Genomic DNA, 22952 nt, shown 5'->3' with positions numbered 1-22952 from the left:
GGCATCCGAGTCTCCAGCATTTGCAGGCAAATTGGTGGAGTCTGAAGTAGCAGCAGTACTGACTACCTCTTCAATTCCTTTTGTGGCCCTTGATGATTCCTCTGAAGAAGATCCCAGTCCCAACACTATTGACACAGCAAGTGGTAACTGGTAGCTGGGATTGAGTAAACCCTCCCCTTTGCAGGGATGACAGTTTCTCTCCTTCTCAAATGATCAACATGTTTTCTAGTTTCACGGGCCTGTAGGTCTATAGGACATAGGACACTGGCAACAACTCTCCCAGGTAACCATCCTGGTCCTCCACCAAAGTTCATATACACTCATATACTACCAGCCGTGTCCCACCGGAATCAAAATAGGACACAGATAGTAAATGCCAGGAGAGGCCTCCCCCAGATCCCTGACGGCCGCAATGAATCACGCAAACTGATTAGACCTCGCCACAATGGGTGGGTTAAATGGGTTTAAGAACACACTTAACGGTGCTGACATCGGATCTAACCTGTCTTCGGCATCTATTGGCCTCCCCAAGGAGAGCCCAGCCAGGCGCCGATTAGTACTGGTCCACACAAACGTGGGCCAGGCGGAATTTTACCTGGAGGGTAACCAAGGTCTTTGAAGGCCCCTGGGTGATCAGGCACAGGACAGGGTGGCACCTTGGCTCTCCAACTGGCACCCAGGTACCTTGACACTGCCAGGCTGACAGCTTGGCAGTGCAACCCTGATACTTATTAGTGATAGGCAGCATGGTTTTGTGCAGGGAAGGTCATGTCTTACAAACCTAATAGAATTCTTTGAGGAAGTGACAAAGTTAATTGATGAGGGAAGGGCTGTAGATGTCATATACATGGACTTTAGTAAGGCATTTGATAAGGTTTCCCATGGCAGGTTGATGGAAAAAGTGAAGTCGTATGGGGTTCAGGGTGCACTAGCTAGATGGATAAAGAACTGGCTGGACAACAGGAGACAGAGAGTAGTGGTGGAAGGGAGTGTCTCAAAATGGAGAAGGGTGACTAGTGGTGTTCCACAGGGATCCGTGCTCGGACCACTGTTGTTTGTGATCTACATAAATGACCTGGAGGAAGGTATAGGTGGTCTGATTAGCAAGTTTGCAGATGACACTAAGATTGGTGGAGTTGCAGATAGCGAGGAGGACTGTCAGAGAATACAACAAAATATAGATAGATTGGAGAGTTGGGCAGAGAAATGGCAGATGGAGTTCAATCCAGGAAAATGTGAGGTGATGCATTTTGGAAGATCAAATTCACGAGCGGGCTATATGGTCAATGGAAGGGTCTTGGGGAAAATTGATGTGCAGAGAGATCTGGGAGTTCAGGTCCATTGTACCCTGAAGGTGGCAACGCAGGTTGATAGAGTGGTCAAGAAGGCATACAGCATGCTTGCCTTCATCGGACGGGGTATTGAGTACAAGAGTTGGCAGGTCATGTTACAGTTGTATAGGACTTTGGTTCGGCCACATTTGGAATACTGCGTGCAGTTCTGGTCGCCACATTACCAGAAGGATGTGGATGCCTTGGAAAGGGTGCAGAGGAGGTTCACCAGGATGTTGCCTGGTATGGAGGGTGAAGAAAGGTTGAGTAGATTAGGATTGTTTTTGTTGGAAAGACAGAGGTTGAGGGGGGACCTGATTGAGGTCTACAAAATTATGAGAGGTATGGACAGGGTGGACAGCAACAAGCTTTTCCCAAGAGTGGGGGTGTCAGTTACAAGGGGTCATGATTTCAAGGCAAGTTTAAGGGAGATGTGCGTGGAAAGTTTTTTACGCAGAGGGTGGTGGGTGCCTGGAACGCTTTACCAGCGGAGGTGGTAGAGGCAGGCACGATAGCATCATTTAAGAAGCATCTAGACAGGTATATGAATGGGCGGGAACAGAGGGAAGTAGACCTTAGAAAATAGGAGGCAGGTTTAGATAAAGGATCTGGATCGGCGCAGGCTGGGAGGGTCGAAGGGCCTGTTCCTGTGCTGTAAATTTCTTTGTTCTTTGTTCTTTGCTAAGGTGCTCGGGTGACATTGCCTGGTTGGCAGGAGCACTGCCATGGTGGCAGTGCAGGGTGCCCAGTACCAGGGTGGCATTGCCAAGGGTCAAGGAATGAGGGGGTCCATGCCCATGAAGGGGGATGAGAATGCTAAGGAAGGATGTGCTGGCCTTGGAGAGGCTCCAGAGGAGGTTCATTAGAATAATCCCCAGGATGAAGGACTTGTCATACGAGGAACGGTTGAGGACTCTGGGTCTGTACTCGCTAGAGGTTAGAAGGATGAGGGGAGATCTTATTAAAAAATACACAATATTGAGAGGCCTAGATAGGGTAAACGTGGAGAGGATGTTTCCACTTGTAGGAAAAACCGAAACCTGAGGGCACAGTCTCAGACTAAAAGTACGATCCTTTAAACCAGAGATGAGGAGGAATTTCTTCAGCCAGAGGGTGGTGAATCTGTGAAATTCATTGCCGCAGAAGGCTGTGGGGGCCAAGTCATTAATTGTCTTCAAGACAGATATAGATAATTACTTGATTAATAAGTGGATCAGGGGTCATGGGGAAAAAGCAGGAGAATGGGGATGAGAAAAATATCAGCCAAGCTTGAATGGCGGAGCAGACTCGATGAGCTGAATGGCCTAATTTTGCTCCTATGTCTTATGGTCTTATGAAAACCTGATGAAGAGTGGGGGGTAGGGGGTTAGGGTGGTGGTGAAGGGCAGGTATGAACAGGCCTCTGGAAGTTTGGGGGTAATGAAGGGTGAGTCTCCTAAATGGAGGGGCCTGAAAGAGGGCTTGGGAAGGACTGTAAAAAGGGGCCCTCAGCAACCCCATCGTGGGGTGTCCTCACTTAGGGGTGTGGGGGGGTGACATTGCCCATGGGTGCAGGGTGTGGGGGACACTCAAGCTCACTTAGAGATCGGGCACCCTTTCAAAATTGTGACCCGATCTCTGAGGCACGGTTTGGTCAGCGGGTCCAGCTCCCTAGGGATAAATAAAATTCTGAGTGTGGGCCAGCCTTCAGAGAAACTCCCCTGGGACCCCCAAAAAATGGGTAAGTATGATTACATTGCAGGGACTCGCTGACAGAGCAAGGGCGAAACTCCCAGCCTAATCCACCTGAAACGACACTTAGAAACTTTTCATTACATCGTACCCTGGGTTTTCTGATATTATTATTGGCTGTATCATGGTGGACTTTCTGTGAGGCTTGCTTAGCCTCCACCTTCCCCAGCAAATTTAGAAAAATGTGGCCAAGCCGGGCCCTGAGATGCCTGCCCATGAACAACTCAGCCAGGGTGGCCCCAGTGATGGTATGCGGGTTTAAATTGTACGAGAGCACGAAGTCCGCTAAACAAAGTTGTAATGGCCGATTAGCCTGGTTTTTTCATTGACCCTCTGAACACTATAATCAGTCCCTCTCCTCTGTAGTGATCCCTGTATATGAATATACATGACGTGGAGATGCCGGCGTTGGACTGGGGTGAGCACAGTAAGAAGTCTTACAACACCAGGTTAAAGTCCAACAGGTTTGTTTCAAACACGAGCTTTCGGAGCGCAGCTCCTTCACCTGAGGATGGAGCTGCGCTCCGAAAGCTCGTGTTTGAAACAAACCTATTGGACTTTAACCTGGTGTTGTAAGACTTCTTACTATGAATATACATGATCGATGTATGTAAATGTAGGACAGTCAATTCAACACTAGATGTCTCACTATCATCATGATGTGGAGATGTCGGCGTTGGACTGGGGTGAGCACAGTAAGAAGTCTTGCAACACCAGGTTAAAGTCCAACAGGTGTTGTAAGACTTCTTACTGTGCTCACTATCATCAGATGGTATAAGAAAGACTTTCCCGCTCTTTCTGAGAGAGTGTTCTTCAGGAGAGTGAACAGACAAGACATAATGTGGAGATGCCGGCGTTGGACTGGGGTGAGCACAGTAAGAAGTCTTACAACACCAGGTTAAAGTCCAACAGGTTTGATTCAAACACGAGCTTTCGGAGCGCAGCTCCTTCAGGTGAATGGCCTATGAGTAACTATAATACATGCTTAACTGTGAGTTGACACTATGCTGACTTGACTGGAGACCTGAGGTTAACCTGACCAGACTAACTGACTACCACATAGTGTTTGTACTAGCTGCTGCTCACGAGCTTTGACTTTCTCAGAGGCTGGATCCCGAGAGAGCAGGAAAACTGGTGACCTCTGGCTTTATTGTGGTCGTGGCCTGTCTGGCGATTGGCTGCTGTGTTCTGTGTGCTCACTGATCATCCTGTGTGTCAATCACTGCCTGTCTGCACTCCATCATATACCTGGATGTATATTATGACAGTGTCTTCTCCCCCGGATGGGATCATTATTATGTTCAGCAGACATTTGATGTTCCCTGTTAGTTGTCTGCCCTTATCAAACTCGGTCTGATCTTCTGCGATCACTTCTGGCAAACAACTCTCCAGAAGCCTCACCAGTTCTTTCGCTAAGATTTTCATGTCAGTATTTAAGAGAGATGAGTTTTTATAATCCACTCTCTGTCGGGTCTTTGTCCTTTTTGTAGACAAATGAGATCGAGGCCTGCGCCAAAGTGGGCAGCAGGGTCCCCTTTGCCAGTGAGTCGTTGAGCATCTCCCGCAAGTGCAGGGCCAGTGCTGTGTATTGTTCTCTGCCTTGCTCGAAACAGAGGGCTCTGATGTGTAGTGTTAATCAGAGAACAATAAATCTTGTAAACAAACAAAACTATTTATTTAACTCTACAATTGGATTTGACACTTATCCCTCAGAACTAACAGTTGGTTAAACACACATTAAACTATACTCATCTAACTCACTAACTCATTAACTCATTAACTCCTCTCTTGCTCTCTCACTATCTTCAGTACTCCTCGCCAGCTCCTGCTCCTAACACTTACTCCAACCTTCTGTCCCACAAGGTTCAGTGTCATCCCTTATATACTTCTAGAATTGCTCCCTCTAGTGGCTGTCTGTACACATTTCATTCACCCTTACATTACCTTCATGTATGATAATACCCTTTTTACTAAAGAAAAATTAGTACACTTTGAGATATTTTTCTTAATCCTTATTGCACGTAGTGTAATCAGACATGCAGTAGCAATGCCTACATAACCTATTAACCCCCTTCTTTCTAATTCTCGTTGTTAAGATAAATGGAGATTGTTAATAACATATACAGTAAAATCATTGTCTTGTCATTACAAATGTTTGAGTGGTGGTTAACAATGTTTCATTTTTTAAACTGTTCAAACTTTTTACAGTCCATAACCTTGATTAAGCACTCAGTCTTTACTGCGGTAATGGTCACATCACCAACAGCTCATCAGTCCAATCAGTCAAATGCTTGAATGGTTGAATCATATTTGTCGTCTGATTTGGTCTCTTTCTGTGCGTGTGATATTGTTTCATGTTCCCTGTGCCTACCCTGTTGGGTGTCTGTTTGGTGTCAGCAAGAATCACCACTTCCCGACCATTGAAATGTTATTGTGTTGTGAACAATGTCCTGTTCTTCCAGACATTGGTGCCATTATTCTTGAACTTGGCCTTTGCAACACACACCTGTCTATTCTACTTTGAATGGTAGTTGTGTTGCACACACTGTGCTGCAGTCCCTTGTCTTGTCGTCAAGCATAACTGCACGTTCCAACACTTGCCTGCCATGCAAGTGCCATGTGTCATCAAATCATCCAATGGTATCACTGTCGTACCTCTGACTATTTTCTGTGGTACCCGAAGCATTCTTGGTGTGCTCAGGATCAGTTCCTTGATTCTTTATCAATTCAAATCCAACTTGTCTACCATTCGTGCCCTCAGGGTTCTCTGATGTACCATCAAGCTCTGTAACATCAGTTCCTTTCGGATGTTCAAGTGTATGCTCGATCTCCTGGGGCGGGATTCTGCCGTAATCGGTGGAGCGGGCAACTCCGGTGGGACGGAGTGCATGAGCCACACCGGCGTCCGGCGGGAAAGGGGCTTGGCGCCACGCAAACCGACGCTGAAGGGCCTCTGACGGCCGGCATGCGTTAGCGAATGCGCGGGAGCGCCAGTGTGTGCTGGCATCAACCCCCCCCGCGCATGCGCAAAGGGCTTCGTTTCCGCACCGGCAATGGCGGACTGGTACAGCCACCGGTGCGGAGCAATAGAGTGCCCCCATGGCACAGGCCCACCCATGGATCGGTGAGCCCCGATCGTGGGCCAGGCCACCATGGGGGCACCTCCCAGTGCCAGATCCCCCCACGCCCCCCCAAGAATCCCGGAGCCCGCACACGCTGCCAGGTCCCGCAGGTGAGGGACCTACTCCAATGTACGCCGGTGGGACTGGCAAAAAACGGGCGGGACTTCGGCAATATCACGGGGCTGAGAATTCAGGGAGCCCCGGGGCCCATTGAGTCGCGCCGGACCCCGCCATTCTCCGAGGCAGGTGGCGCGACGCACGCCGGGCCGATTTTTTGGGGGGCGAGGGAATTTGGAGGACGGCGGGGGCAGGATTCACACCGACCCTTGGCGATTCTCCAATCCGGCTGGGGGTCGGAGAATCCCGCCCCCGGTGTTCCACGTCTGGAACCAACTTGTCCAAGAAGTCTTGATCTCCTTGACGGCTGCTTTTCATTGCTGTCCTCTCTAGTGACCTGTTTACTGTAATGATAGGATAAACATCTCACGGTAATAAATTGATACGCTATCAATTGCACATAAAGACTCGAATCGGTACAAGAGAGTCTAACTTCAGTGGTGGGAAACTATTACAAAAATTCTGAGGCAGCACGGTTGCATTGTGGATAGCACAATGGCTTCACAGCTCCAGGGTCCCAGTTTCGATTCCGACTTGGGTCACTGTCTGTGCAGAGTCTGTACATGCTCCCCGTGTGTGCGTGGGTTTCCTCCGGGTGCTCCGGTTTCCTCCCACAGTCCAGAGATGTGCAGGTTAGGTGGATTGGCCATGATAAATTGCCCTTCGTGTCCAAAATTGCCCTTAGTGTTGGGTGGGGTTACTGGGTTATGGGGATAGGGTGGAGGTGTTGAACTTGGGTAGGGTGCTCTTTCCAAGAGCCGGTGCAGACTCGATAGGCCGAATGGTCTCCTTCTGCACTGTAAATGCTATGATAATTCTATAAATACCGTGAGATATTTATCCTTGCAGCTGGTAGAAAGGCAGCTCAGGAGAACTCATGAATATTTATACTGCTCCATGTGGGCGGAGCTAGCCGGCAGGGGCTACCGACAAACCTGTAATACAGATACTGCTGTACATCCCCTAATACAGGCACACACACAATTACACAGTGGTGGATTACCACATGTAACACTACTATCATCAGCCTTTGTACAATCCTGTATCACTGCTACTAGCGATCGCTACTTCAGTAGTAGGAAATAACGTGTCTCGACCTTCCTAGTCCTCTTCACGTTTCTTATCATCCGATTTCTCATCGGTATCTTTGCTGTAACCTACAGTGGTTAGACTTTCCCAGTCTTCATCTGCCGGCTCTTCAAATAAACATGCTGGACTTTCCCAGTCTTCTTCTTCTTGATCCATCGCCATATCTGTTGCATAATCTCTCCGGACAAGATCCAATGCTGTACAAGCTTGCACACCTACTACTGATATCTGATCATCATCGACCACCTCAAAATCTAGAGGCATTTCAATGTCTCCATATCTCTCAAACAGAAGACATGTACCTTCCATGACCATCGTATTCCCATTGTAGTCCACTAGTTGACACCTAGACTTCCCTATGGTTGGTGTTTTATTTGCTTGCAGCAACGACTTCCGCAAAATCATATTCGCTTCGGCATCCATATCAATACTGTGCCATTCAGATTGAGTTTTACGGTCCATCTCTGACTGATCTTTTGTTGGAGTGGATTACTTACCTGGACCCCATTATAGTAACCTCAGTGACTGTCACTATTAGGAAGGTGTCCTCTTCTCCAAATTGCTCGTGTTCGCTGTCTTTGGTTGAGTTATCCAATACTTTTTCTTCTCTGTGGACACTTTTTATCTTCCTGTAGTCAGTGTAAGACTTCCTAAATCAGTGTCCTGAAACAACCTGTGGAAAATGGCACTGTGCTGCAATGTGATCTAATCTGTTGCAGGTCCTGCACTGTCTGCCCAGCGGCGGACATTTTTTTTGCATGCGGGCGGTTCCACTGCTTGTGAACGTCATGACGCTCGTGATGTCATTGTTTTTCTTTATTTTAAATTTAGAGTACCCAATTTTTTTTTCCAATTAAGGGGCAATTTAGTGTGGCCAATCCACCTACTCTGCACATCTTTGGGTTGTGGGGATGAAACCCACGCAGACATGGGGAGAAAGTGCAAACTCCACAAGGACAGTGACCCAGGGCTGGGATTGAACCCAGGTCCTCAGCATCCTAGGCAGCAGTGCTAACCACTGGGCAACCGTGCCCCCTTCGTGACGTCATTGTTACTATTGCGTACTGCCGGTGCGCACAGTTTGCTGTGCTGCACCACAACCTCAATGGCATTGGCCAGGTTTCCAGTCTTTGCACCCTTTTCAGTCGCTACAAACGTGGCATATTCGGTTGATGCCTGCTCACTAGCCTTGCCCATATTAATCACTTCTTGCAATAATAGCAAAGGTTTTCTAAGCATTTTTCACACATACGCTCATTTTGTATTCCAAGCACTACTTGATCTCGAATCATGGAATCCGATGCGTAGGCAAAATTATATGACTGCACTCTCAATTTTAACGCCATAATGAATGCATCAAACAACTCCCCACTATATTGCAGCTGTTTCCTGAACATATACTGTTCATACGTTTTGTTTACTTATGCTGTGCCGTGTGCATCAAATTTCTGCAAAATTACACTGGACTTCGTCTTGTCCTCATCCACATCAAATTCAAACGAATTAAACAACTCTAGAGCTTGTGTTCCAGCCACATTTAAGAGGAGCGCTATTTTTCTAGAATCTGAAGCATTTTCGAATGCTGATGCTGAAAAAAAAACTTCAAACTGCTGCTTAAAGAACGCCCAGTTTTTACACAATTTACTGTCTGTTCTGAGTTGATGCGGTTTCCGCAGACTCTCCATATTGCTTCACGGATGTTCTGTTAGATGTAGAGGCTTGATTGCTTCGTTCAATCTTCTTGGTTCTTGTTTTATGGTGGCTTCGCTAATCTACCTGTTCCAGTTTTCAGGGACAAACGTCTGGTACCATGTGTAGTGTTGATCCGAGAACAACGAGTCTTATAAACTAGCAAAACTATTTATTTAACCCTACAATTGGATTCGACACTTATCCCTAAGAACTAACAGTTGATAAAACACACATTAAACTATACTCATCTAACATCTAACTCACTAACTCATTAACTAGAATAATAATAATCGTTATTGTTACAAGTTGGCTTACATTAACACTGTAATGAATTTATTGTGAAAGGCCCATAGTCGCCACATTCCGGCGCCTGTTCGGTTACACAAAGGGAGAATTCAGAATGTGCAATTTACCTAACAGCACGGGCGGGATTTTCCCTTTTGGGAACTAAGTCCCCACACCCACCGGAAAACGGGTGAGAATCACTCTGGACTTTTTCCTCGAAAGTCTGGGGTGCATCTCCGTTTTCAAGGGGGCTAGCAGGGCCCCGGCTTGCATCCCGCAGCTCTGACTGCTGGCGGGGCCTTGCTGTCCAGACCGCACGGCCGCGCATGCGCGGAGCCACACAGACGGAGCCACACATGGCGGAGCCGCACAGCGGGCCCACGTGGAGTAAGGTAGGTCATCCACAGATCGTGATGGCATGCCGATCGGTGGCCCCCAATCGTGGGCCTTGCCATCGCTGAGGCCCTCCCTGGAATCAGCCCCCCACCAGGACCTCCACCACGGCTGTGGGTCTGAGCGCCCGCCGGGTGGTACCAGATGTAAACCACGCTGGCGGGAGTTTGGCCGGTCGACTGTGGAGAATCACTGCGGGGGCCTGTTCCAACGGCCCCCAACCGGCGCCGCATTGACCACGTGCGCTCGTAACTGGCGGGTCCATGGAGAATCGCGCTGAAATTATGCCGTTAAGGGGTATTCTCCGCCCCGCGTTGAGCTCGATTCCGCCGCTGAGAGTCGGAGAATCTCGCCCCACATCTTTCGGGACTTTGGGAGGAAACCAGAGCACCCGAAGGAAACCCACGCAGGCACAGGGAGAGCGTGCAGACTCCACACAGACAGTGACCCAGCCGGGAATTGAACCTAGGACCCGAGCGCTGTGATGTAACAGTGCTAACCATATGCCACTAAGCCGCCCCCTCTTGCTCCTTCATTATCTTCAGTACTCCTTGCCAGCTCCTGCTCCTACAATCTACTCCAACCTTCTGTCCCACAAGGCTGAGCGTCATCCCTTATATATTTCTAGGATTGCTCCCTGTAGTGGCTGTTGGTAGAAATTTCATTAACCCTTACATTACCTTCAAGTATGATAATACCACATGCTGCTGAGAATTTTTTGTAAAAGTCTACACTGTGTGGTCCCGGCGCTTTCGCTGACTGCATGGAGCTGATGCACTCCACAATTTCACCCAACCCTAGCGGTGCTTCCTGTTTCCTGTCCTCCCCCACCACCAGGATATCCAGTCTGTCCAGGAGCTGTTCCACCCCCTCAACCCTCTCGGGGGCTCAGAAGTGTATAGCCTTCGATAAAAGTTCATGAAGGCCACCTTTACCGTGTTTGGGGCCGCTACCATCCTACCTTACTGTTCCTGACTTGAGCTGTCTCTTTCGCGGTCACCTGTTTTCTCAACTGGTGTGCCAGCATGCGGTTGGCCTCATCTGCATATCCGTAAAAGGTCCCCATGTCGGCAGAGCTGGTGGACTGCCTTCCGTGTGGCGAGCAGGTCAAATTCCATCTGCAGCTTTCTCCTCTCCGCCAACAGTTCCACGGTTGGAGCCGTGGAGTACGATCATCCACCTCCAGTATGGAGTCGATCAGCTGCTGCTTGGTTTCTCTTTCCTTCCAGTCCCTAAGTCTCTGGAGGATATAATTTCACCCCTGGTCACCACCTTCAGTGCCTCCAGAACGTGGAGGATGAGGCCTCCCCATTCTGGTTGCAGGATACATAATCGTTGATGGTTTGGGATATTTTATTTATTTATTTATTTTTAAACATTTTTTCCAATTAAGGGGCAATTTAGCATGGCAAATCTACCTACCCTGCACATCTTTGGGTTGTGGGGGTGAGACCCACACAGACATGGGGAGAATGTGCAAACTCCACACCGAGTCCTGGTGCCGGGATTGAACCTGGGTCCCCGGCGCCATGAGGCAGCAGTTCTAACCACTGAGCCACAATGCTGCCCTCGCTTGGGTATTTTAGTACTGAATTCTCTATTAGTGAGGAGAGCTGCATCCAGCCTCTGTGGGGGAGGGGGATTGGGTCCCTCCCTTCTCCAACTCTCGATGTAGTGCGACACATGAATATAATTGCGGAGTATTCCATCTTTGTTACTCCTGGAAGCACCCTCTTCCCTGCCACAAAAAGCTCTACCCGTGAGTAGGCCTTTCCTGGGAGAAGAAGGATTATTTTTCTCCCGGGTGGTGGAACCTCCACACGTCTACTCACTCGCTCATCTGGTCCACAAAGGTATTCAATTCCCGTCCCATGCCTGACACGTTACCTTGCCTGGGGTTGGATCTGTCCAATGTCGTGTCCTATTAAAGTCGCTTCCCATGATCTGTCGATGGGTGTCCAGGCCCAGGACATCGACCCTCATTTTCTTAACAAACTCTGCATTGTCCCAGTTTTCCAGGGTCCCGCTGATCATAATATACTGCCCCCCTGGGTCCGTCACTGTGCCCGTCGCTGTAAATGAGACTGTCCTGTTAATTAATGTGACCACTCCTCTTGTCCTAGTGTCAAAACATGAGTGAAATGTTTATCCAGCTCTTCCCTACCCACTGCCGGTCCCTCTCTCTCAGGTAAGTTTCCTGTAGGAAAGCTACGTCCAGTTTCATACACTTGAGATGGGCGAGGACTTTGGATCTCTTTACCGGCCCGTTGAGGTCCCTCATGTTCCATGTAGCTATCTGGATGGGGGGAAAACGACTGCACCCACCGCCCTCCATTCCTGTGGGGTTAACCATACTCACCCTATGCGTCAGGCCCTATCTGACCGGGCCTGCCCTCACTTTTGGGCGGTTTAACATGGACACCAATTGCTTCCTCTTTTTCGCTATCTCTACGAGTTGTCTGGTGCAACCAATGCTCTACCATCCCCCACTTCTGTCTCTTCTGCCTGTCTCCTCTTACCCTTGTGCTTACCCCTCCTAGACCCCCCTCCCCCTTCTGGCAGCCTAGTCTCCCCTTCTTTTGCCCTTAGTTTCCCCTGAATTTCTGTCTTTCCCCTCCCTCCTGCCAGGCGCGCACTCTCTCCCTCCCGGGATGCGTGCCGTTGTAGATTCCTGGTTAATTTGCTGTCAGTCTAGATTCAATAAAATCTGAGATGGATTTGCAGGTATCATATCATTTAATAATAACTAACTTGCAAGGCTGACTCAATCCATAGGACCTCAGGACACACACACTGTCTTCTGAGAGCCCAGAATAAAGAGAGAGAGTATACAAAGAAACTTCTGCTGATATATTCAAAATCACAGTAAGATTCACATATAAGCTTCCCATTGGTCATTCTATACACCTCCTGACCTGGCCCTATATCCTAATTGGTCACTTTGCATTGTAACCCCAGCATCCTTTTCACCTTGCTCACCATGCGGTCACCCTCCCCCGATAGTTTCAAACAGGCTTTGGCTAAATCTCTTTGTCCTTTGTCTGTGAGCTCACGACCATCAGACCGGCCCAACTAACATCGGACCGGCCCTACCATCTATCCTATCTTAACTAATAATTCTAATTTTATCACATTCATTTATTCATTTCCTCACCGTGACCTCCTCCTTCACTGTATTCCCATGCACCAGCTTGCTCACAAGTGAAGCAGCTCCCCTCTTGGTCAGGTTTCCCTGTTTAACCCTATCTGACTCTCCTCTCCTCCCATCCCCGCCACCACTGCCCATGTTCGTTTCTGCCCCTCTCGGTGCTCGCATCTCGCATTCTAGCCCATCTGCACTATCACTGCCTGCCCAGGCCATACTTCTGGATGAATTTCTTGGTCTCTACCGGGATGTCGAAAAAATACTCTTTCCACTGGTGTGTGACCCAAACCTTGGCAGGGTAAAGCATGCCAAACGGCACCTTGCTTTCATAGAGGGTGAATTTGGCATTGTTAAATTTGGCGCGGAGCTTGGCTAGGTCTGTCCTAATGCCTTGATACAAAAAGAGGAAATGTCCTTCCCATTTGCACCCTCTCACACCTTTCATACACCTCAGGATCCGCTCTGTGTCCTGGCATTTATGGAACTTTACAATTATCGCCTGTGGAGGTTCCCTGTCTCTGGGCCGATGCCAAAGCGACCTATGGGCACAGTCCACCTCCGGGGCTTGACAAAGCTCTCCTTACCGACCAGTTTGCTGAGCATTGCCGCTTTGTATTCCGTGAGGTTCTACCCTTCTATACCTTCTGGCAGCCCCACGATTCTAAGCTTTTGGCATCGAGACCTGTTCTCCTGGTTGTCTATTTTTTCTTTTCGGCCGTTCTGGGTCTTGATCAGGCTCACCACCTCAGCTTCGAATGCTGCAATCTGTGGTCCATGGCGGCCTTCTTGAGGTCTCTCGCCATTGAACATTGGGCCTCAAGTCACCGCTCCATTTAGGCAATAGCCTCCCCCATGGGGGCCATTGCTGCCTCCACTGCTGTTTCTAAAGCTGCCAGGAGGTCTCTCTTCAGCTCCTCCCTGTGTCTTTGGAGTTCAGAGGTAACAATGCCCATGGGTTTGTCTATAAGCGGTTGGGTTTGCGCTAAGAACTCTGTGAAGTCGGTCCTTCCCGGTTCCATATCACCTCGTGTGGCTGCTGGCTACGAGGCTGAGGTTTCTCTCCCCTTGTCCTTACTGTCTTTTTAGCTAGTCGGTTGGCTCTATCTCATTTTTTCCCCCCATCTATGCGGTTTGTGGGAGTTAGGCTGCGGGCGGGGGTTGTGGATGGTTTTGGTGCCTGTTGATGGGGTTCAAAGGTCGTATTCAAGGATTCCATACGTGAGCTACCTTACATGCGAGATCTCAGCTCATGGCCACCACCAGAAGTCTAATTCCACATTTTACATCTTTTCACCAGCAGTCTGCTGCTGCGGGACCAGAGTTTGTACATCGGTGGCAATTTCGAACCTTTGTATGTGCTTGAGTCTCAGCTGATACTTTATGAAATTTAATGCTCAAATTTAATTGTTGCTTTCTTAGTTGCCAATTCCATAGAGATCACAACCTCTTTAAGTTTAAATTACTTTCTGTTCACAGCCATTCCTAGATAGCTTCACTTTTTAACCCAACAGTAGTCTGTCTCTAATGGTGTTGTTCAAGACATCTCCAAATCCACAGTGTTCAGCTAATTTCTTCAGAGTAGCTACAAATTGTGTGATTGATTCACCATCTCGTTGGTTATGTTTATGGAACCTGAACCTCTTGGCAATGACCAAAAGTTTAGGTGAGAAGTGGCCAATCAATATCCCCACAATCCCATCAGAGGTTTTTGAGCCTGGATTTCTGGTTGCATTAGATTTCACAGGAGGTTGAAAGTTCCCCCCCCCCCCCCACCCCCAACATCCCATCATGCTCAGGTTGGTCAAGACCACTATGTCCACTGCAGTTTTGTTCACCTGTACAAAGTATTTGAAGGATTCAGTGCATGAGGTCCAGCGCTCGATGCTTTCATCATACGGTCCAATAGTGCCAAAATATCCCGTTGTTTGTACAATGGGAAGGCTTGCATAAGCACAAAGATGCCACAAAGTTTTCAGCATCACCTCACTTCTATTTTTTCAAACAAGGTAACACTGAGCTCAGCCTATTCCTTCCGGACCGGCTTTGCAAAATTCCCCAAGCTCTCAATTAGTTGTTTCAGTGTATGTGTTACTTTACTTGATACTCACAGGAGATGAAGCACAGTTCTGGAACTTTCCAGACAGAGCACGTGGCAAGCTTCTTTTGACACTATCTCCACCAAAATCTTTGTTTAAATTTTGGTTCCTTCAATGATTGCTGCTATTATTTGGCACCCGTCCATTGCCACTAACTGCACTGGGGGATAACTGATGCCTGGAATTCTGAAAGGTCACTGTCACACTTAACTTCTTTGTGTGAACGCTGAAATAAAGTTTATTTTCTCTGTGCTCTCCAAACTCTAAATTTTTCTTTACTTTATTCCTCTTTTACTGGATGAGTGCAAAGGAGGCAATGTTGGGACCTGTGATGTTCTCTGTTTTATTTGTCTGGATGTCTTGAATGCGTTGTGTTTGACAAAAAACATCAAGCTATGTAAATTGACAAAGCTGATTTATTAACACTACTTGAACTAGATTCAAACATATTCCTAAGTACAAGGTTGCTGAAATAAACTATGCTATGACTAACTCTACAGAACTCTCAAATACACAACTGCTCTCTCTCGCGCCTAAAACAACTTCCCCGAATCAAGGGTCGTCACGTGATATATATGTGATTGCTCTTGATCACCATCTGGTGGTAAGAAGTATGTACATGAAATTGTTAACCCTTTATCCCCCATACAATACCCATATAGTTACATCCCCCTTTCTTTGAAGATGCTTGGATTGTACAAACATTTATATATGTTATAAGCATTGTATGTTTTATACATGTGAATGGATACTGTTATTGTACAGCAGGTAACAATTTTTCGTTTTTTAGTTCACAAATTGAGTCTATTTTGATGCGAGTGGACCTTCTCAATCATGGTTGTTCATGATATATTGTTGTCTTAAGTAGATCTGTATTCATTGTTCACTGTGTACCTGTACAACCCTGATGGGGGCCATTCATCTGGTTCCCATTATACAAAACCTGTTGTAAACCCCATCAACGTCACCTTACATTGACAGCAGGGGAAATGCTAATGTGGAAGGATAATAGAGCGGGGAAACCCACGAATGACATTAAAATGTATGGTAATGGGGCCCCATCATTGAATGGCGAGAACCCCGTTACATCATTGGCGGGGGGCAGGGACAAAATAAGCAATTCCAGCCAGCGTGAAAGCCGTTTTGGGAATCCCATAGGATATTCTGTCCTCACCGCCTTTCCCACCCTAAAACAGCAGACAGAAAATCCCGGCCAATGACTTTTATCTGAAGGTCCTGAAAGACCTGGGGTGGGATTCTCCGGTCTCCGATGCCAAAATTGCATTCGGCGATCGGCCAGAGAATTTGTGTTTGCGACAAAATTGTGGGTGGGGCCGCTTTCACGATGCTCCACCCCCTCCAATGCAGCATACTCTATGAGTATGCTGCACGCCATTTCGACGGCCTCAGGACATTCCCTGAGGCCCTCTCGCTGATGCTCCGCCCGGACTAGCCGAGTTCCCGTTGGTGTGTGTCTCCCATGCTGTTTTTTTGTCAGGAACTCAGCGTGGCAGCTACGGACTCAGTCCAGCGCCGCTACAGTCGGGGGGGGGGGGGGGGGGGGAGCCGTTCCGTGGGCAGGGGCATTTTGGCAGGGGCTGGGGTACTGTTAGCGGGTGGTCCTGGGGTTGCGAGCCTGCCCAAAGGGGGAACACTATTTGGCAGGCCGGGTCCACGCAGGCCGTCACCACAATGCAGGGCACGGCCGCTGCAGGACGCTGCCGCGCGCATGCGCGGCCATGGACCCAGGAATTCTTCGGCCACATAGGCAGCTAGAGCCGGGGTTTCTACGCTGCCAGCCTTCTAGCCCCCCACCAAACGGAGGATCAATAGCCGTATTGCACTGATTTGGCAGGAAATAGCCAGAAAATCGGAGAATCCAGCCCCCGGGCTATCAACAGAAAACACAGCAAGAGATAGCAGCAACAAAAAGTCACCTTTACCTTTAATCACAGGAGGCTGTAAAATCTTAAGCAGCGAGATCTCCGATATAGGATCAGAAGGCATAGAATCTCTGTGGGTAGAGTTGAGGAATCACAAAGGTAAAAAGACCCTGATGGGAGTTACGTCCAGGCCCCCTAGCAGTATTCAGGATGTGGCGCAGAAAATAAATCAGGAGATAGAAAAGGCATGTAAAAAAGGCAATATTACAATAATCATGGGCGACTTCAATATGCAGGTGGACTGGGAAAATCAGGTTGGTAGTGGTTCCCAAGAAAAGGAGTTTGTGGAATGTCTAAGATTTTTTTTGGAGCAGCTTGTGACAGAGCCTACTCGGGAACAGGCAATTCTGGATTTAGTGATGTGCAATGAGGCAGACTTGATAAGGGAACATAAGGTGAAGGAACCCTTAGGGAGCAGTGACCACTATTACAATTAAATAAGGGTTGGTACAAATACATGAGGGAAGAGCTTGCCAGAGTTGATTGGAAAAGGAGCCTAGCAGGGAAGAGAGTGGAATCGCAATGGCAGGAGCTTTTGGGGGTTATTAGGGAGGCACAACAGAAATTCACCCCAAGTAGGAGGAAACATGCTGAGGGGAGGACAAGGCATCCATGGCTGATGAGGGATGTCAAGGACAGCATAAAAGCTATAGAAGAAGCTTACAAAGTGGTGAGGCTTAGTGGGAAGCCAGAGGATTGGGAAGCATTTAAAAGCGAGCAGAGGACAACTAAAAAAGCAGAAGATGAAGTATGAGTGCAAGCTAGCTTGTAATATAAAGTAAGATCGGAAGAATTTTTTTACAACATATAAAAGGTAAGAGAGAGGCAAAAATAGACATTGGACCACTGGAAATGTGGCTGGAGAAGTAATAATAGGAAACAAAGAAATGGCGGACGAACTGAATAGTTACTTTTCATCAGTCTTCATGGTGGAAAACACCAGTGGGATGCCAGAGCTCAGGGAGAACCAGGGAGCAGAGGTGAGTGCAGTGACCATTACTAAGGAGAAGGTTCTGGGGAAACTGAAAGGTCTGAAGGTGGATAAATCAACTGGACCGGGTGGACTACACACCAGGATCCGTAAAGAGATAGCTGAGGAGATTATGGAGGCATTGGTGATGATCTTTCAGGAATCACTGGAGACAGGAAAGGTCCCAGAGAACTGGAAAGTGGCTAATGTAACACCACTGTTTAAAAAGGGAGGGAGGCATAAGATGGGGAATTATAGGCCGGTTAGCCTGACTTCGGTCATTGGTAAGATTTTAGAGTCCATTATTAAAGATGAGATCGCAAAGTACTTGGAAGTGCATGGCAAAATAGGACTGAGTCAGCACAGCTTTGTCAAAGGGAGGTCGTGTCTGACAAATCTGTTAGAGTTCTTTGAGGAGGTAACAAGGAAGTTAGACAAAGGAGAACCAGCGGACGTGATTTATTTAGATTTCCAGAAGGCCGTTGACAAGGTGCCACCTAGGAGACTGTTAAATAAGTTCAGAGCTCATGGTGTTAAGCGTAAGATCCTGGCATGGATAGAGGATTGACTGACTGGCAGAAGGCAGAGAATGGGGATAAAGGGGTCTTTTTCCGGATGGCAGCCGGTGACTAGTGGTGTGCCTCAGGGGTCTGTGCTGGGACCACAACATTTCAAATATACATTAATGATCTGGAAGAAGGAACTGAGGGCACTGTTGCTAAATTTGCAGATGATACAAAGATCTGTAGAGGGACAGAAAGTATTGAGGAAGCTGGGGGGCTGCAGGAGGATTTGGACAAGCTGGGAGAGTGGGCAATGAAGTGGCAAATTAAATACAATGTGAAAAGTGTGAGGTTATGCACTTTGAAAGGAGGAATTTAGGCATAGACTATGAGCAGGATTCTCCGACACCCCGCCGGTCGGAGAATCACCGGGGAGCGGCGTGAATCCCACCCTGCCGCTCCAACGCTGGCTGCCAAATTCTCCGGCGGCAGTTTTCGGGCGGGGACGGGGATCATGCCGCACCGGTTGGGATCCGTTGGCAGCAGCCCCCCCGGCGATTCTCCGGGCCTCGATGTGCCGAGCGGCCACCCATTTTCGGCCAGTCTCACCGGCGTGAAATAGATATGGTCCATCCCGGCGGGACCTGGCTTGAAGGGCGGCTTGCGGAGTCCTCGGAGGGGTGCAGGGGGATCCGGCCCCGGTGGGGCCCCCCACGGTGGCCTGGCCCGTGATCGGGGCCCACTGATCTGCGGGCGGGCTTGTGCCGTGGGGGCACTCTTACCTTCCTCGCTGGCCTCTGTAAGGCTCCGCCATGGCCGGCGCGGAGAAGAAACCCCCTGTGCATGCGCAGGAAACACACCGGCATTCTGCGCATGCGCCAACTCCCGCCAGCCCTTAGGTGCCGGTTGGTGCAGTGCCAACCCCTCCAGCTCTGGCCTATCCCCCGGAAGTGCGGAGGATTCCGCAATTTCCGGGCGGCCCGACCCCGGGATGGTTCGCTCTTCAGGTTCGCTCCGCTCTAGGCGCCGGTATGGGCCACCCTGCCAATTGCGGGAGAAACCCACCCCATTTTCTAAATAGGGAAATGCGTTGGAAAGCAGAAGCACAAAGCGACTTGAGAGTCCTTGTTCATGATTCTCTTAAGGTTAATGTGCAGGTTCAGTCGGCAGTTAAGAAGGCAAATGTTAGCATTCATGTGAAGAGGGCTAGAATACAAGACCAGGGATATACTTCTGAGACTGTATAAGTCTCTGGTCAGACCCCATTTGTAGTATTGTGAGCAGTTGTTGGCCCCGTATCTAAGGAAGGATGTGCTGGCCTCGGAAAGGGTCCAGAGGAGGTTCACAAGAATGATCCCTGGAAAGAAGAACTTGTCGTATGAGGAACGGTTGAGAACTCTGGGTTTGTACTCGTTGGAATTTAGAAGGATGAGGGGGGATCTTATTGAAACTTACAGGATACTGCGAGGCCTGGATAGAGTGGACGTGGAAAGAATGTTTCTGCTTGTAGGAAAAACTTGAACCAATGGACACCATCTCAGACTAAAGGGATGATCTTTTAAAACAGATATGAGGAATTTCTCCAGCAAGAGGGTGGCAAATCTGTGGAACACTTTGCTGCAGAAGGCTGTGGAGGCCAAATCACTGAGTGTCTTTAAGGCAGAGGTAGATAGGTTCTTAATTAATAAGGGGATGAGGGGTTATTGTGAGAAGGCACGAGAATGGGGATGGGAAAATATCAGCCATGATTGAATGGCGGAGCAGACTCGATGGGCCGAGTGGCCTAATTTGCTCCTTTGGTCTTATTGTCTAAAAGTCTCCCAGATAGATTCTTTTCTCTCAATGGTCAGTTGATATGAAACCTAATTTCCTGGTAAGGCAGCCATCAGGAACTGGCACCAGGATCTGCCTACAAGTCATCACCAGAGAGAATTCTCCAATGTTCAATTCCTGGTATTATAATCCAGCTGAACTGGAACTCGAGTGGAAACAACAGGCTGCATTCTACAAGCCTCTGTGCCAAAATCCCGTTCGGCACCTGGCGGAGAATGGCCGTTTACCCTTAAATCCGGACCGGCTCAGGAGTCATTCACACTCGATCTACACAGCGCGGGTAGGGGCCCATTGACAGAGGCCCTCCCCGCGATTCTCCGCATAAAACTGCCCGAGTTCCTAACGGCGTGGTTCTAATCACATATCGACCGTCGGGAACCTCGGGTGGCACCTGCAGACTCAGTCCGCGACCGCCCTGGTGAGGGACGGGAGGATCGATCATCGGGGCGGCCTCATGGATGGTAGGGGTTCGATCGGGCAGCATGGACCTGCGGGCTGCGCAATCTTGTGGGGGGCCTACATTTTTGATGACGGTCCGCGGTGCGAGTCCGCCATGTCGCACGTCGCAGCCGCCACAGGCCGCCGCTGTGCGCATGCGTGGACTCCTGACCAGAATTGCGGGGGTCCGTATCCACAGCCAGAGCTGCGAGAAGCATTCCGGGGCCCTGCCAGCCCCCTGCAGGAGAATTGCTCAGGAGTTTCTTAAGGAAAGTTCAGAGTGAAACGCCAGGGTTTTTACACTGGCGTGGGGACGTAGCCCCATTTCTGGAGAATCCAGCCAAACCCATTCCTTTATGGAGCCAATTGGGAAATAAGGGTATTTCGGCACACATGTAAACTATGAACTACTATTCTATTTATTATGAATATAAGTGCACTATTCTACTTAACAGCATTTGTCTTAAGTATATGTGCGTTTGTGTGTGATGTAGTGATTAGACTTTCATAATCAATGTGTGAATGAATAATCTGGTTTATTACAAACTCAAGTCTGCTGCTGATTCTTTAATTTCACCAGATGCTTAATTGGATTTAAAAACATGCATCTACCTTTCCAAAAGAAAACCACATTAATCACAGGCAGGAGGGGAATAGGGGGATTCAGTTGATCGCTCCTCCCTGTCCATAACAAATGACAATAACATGGTAAATCTTTACATCCACTGTGAGTATTCAAAGGTTATAGATATGCATTGATCTGGTACATTTATATTTATATTCAGCTACATCTGAAAGGAAAAGAGATATCGTCATCCTAATCGATGGCTCTCCAGGAATGGGAAAATCATTTCTTCAAGTCCGCAATTTTCTGATTAAAGTAATCCAGGAGTTCGATATTGGACCCGATAAAGATCAAGTTGCTGTGGTACAATACAGTTCAAACCCAAGACTTGAATTTGGCCTCAATACTCATTCAACCAAAGATGAGGTTTTAAATGCATTGAGAAAGCTGAGATTGAAAACAGGAAGGCCCCTCAACACTGGTGCTGCACTGGACTTTGTCACAAGGAATGTCTTCACTCCATCTGCTGGGAGCAGGAGCGATGCTGGAGCTTCACAAATCCTGGTGCTGATCACTGCTGGGAAATCCAGAGATGATGTTGCACGAGCAGCAGATGCAGTGAAACAGGCTGGTATAGTGCCTATTGCCATCGGAGCCAAGAGTGCCGACACATCGGAGCTACGACAGATCGTGTTGCATCCTGATTCTGTTCTCAAACTAGGAGACTTCCAGGAATTGCAAACTATTCATCAAGAGCTACTATCAAAAGTGAGAGCAGTGTCTGTGATTGAAGCACCAATCCCTCCAACTGAAGGTAAAATAGTTTTGTAAACCATGATTGAATGAGGTCACTTAATGTTATGTTAGAAAATGAAAGAACATTTTTGATATTGTAAGAGTGGCCTCACCAAGACTGAGGTTAAACAATCTGTACATTTTTGAAAAAACTATTTAACTGACTGAATTCTAAAGATATACTCCATAAACACCGCCAGTGTCAGCACATTAACATAGTGATGTACAATGTAGTCCTAACATGGTGTAATTGAATTGATTGTAAGAGGAATGAGTGCAATAGATACAGTATATGCAATCATCACCTTTGAAAACATAGGGATGAGATGCAGCTATTCAGCTCTGTTCTTTTTTGAACACTTGACTTGACCTATTTCATTCTTTTCCCCAATGATATTGTGTCACCGAGTCATTTAGGACACAGAATGAGGGCATTGAGCTCATTGTGTTTATGCTTGTTCTTCATGGACAAATCCAATCTAAACAAACCTGCTCTATCCCCGTAACTCTGCAAGGTTTAAGTGCCTGTCCAATTTTCTTTTGCAATCATTGCTGGCCACTGCTTCCATCACCCTAAATGGTAACAATTCCAGATCATTGCTACTTGTGCACAGAAAGCATCTTCCTCACCTTCCTGTGACCACTCCTGTCCATTACAAACCATTGCCTTCCCTTAAGTCTAAACTTTTCTTTTAAATGGGGAAATTAGGGATATTAAAGTGGAGACATCACAAACTTGAAGTTTTGACAGCTATCCTTCTGATGCCTTTGGAATTATCGTTCTGATTGGTGCACATTTAGTATGAACATTGCCAGATGCAGGTAACATTAGCACAACCATATAACTAGTATGATTCTCATAAGCAGTGTTTCGGAGATCAAAGAATCCCAGAATGTTTACAAC

At 48.0% G+C, this 22952-nt stretch overlaps 1 protein-coding gene across 5 annotated transcripts in view; it reads left to right on the top strand.

Moving 5' to 3' along the window:
* Positions 1–22952, top strand: part of col6a3 (collagen, type VI, alpha 3) — a 294343-nt gene that overhangs the window by 123244 nt on the left and 148147 nt on the right. For 4 of the 5 annotated variants that reach the window (XM_038788411.1, XM_038788403.1, XM_038788407.1 and 1 more), the window contains exon 11: positions 21474–22067. The exons of the other annotated variant lie outside the window; for it this stretch is intronic. In XM_038788411.1, coding sequence (XP_038644339.1) covers positions 21474–22067 — 594 coding nt within the window. The remainder of the gene's footprint in view (positions 1–21473; positions 22068–22952) is intronic. 5 annotated transcript variants of the gene reach the window in all.

Source organism: Scyliorhinus canicula, chromosome 2 (genome assembly GCF_902713615.1).
Source record: "Scyliorhinus canicula chromosome 2, sScyCan1.1, whole genome shotgun sequence".
In the NCBI taxonomy this organism is placed as follows: Eukaryota; Metazoa; Chordata; class Chondrichthyes; order Carcharhiniformes; family Scyliorhinidae; genus Scyliorhinus; species Scyliorhinus canicula.
Note: the sequence above shows the minus strand (reverse complement) of the source record. Positions and strands in the feature narration are given on the sequence as shown.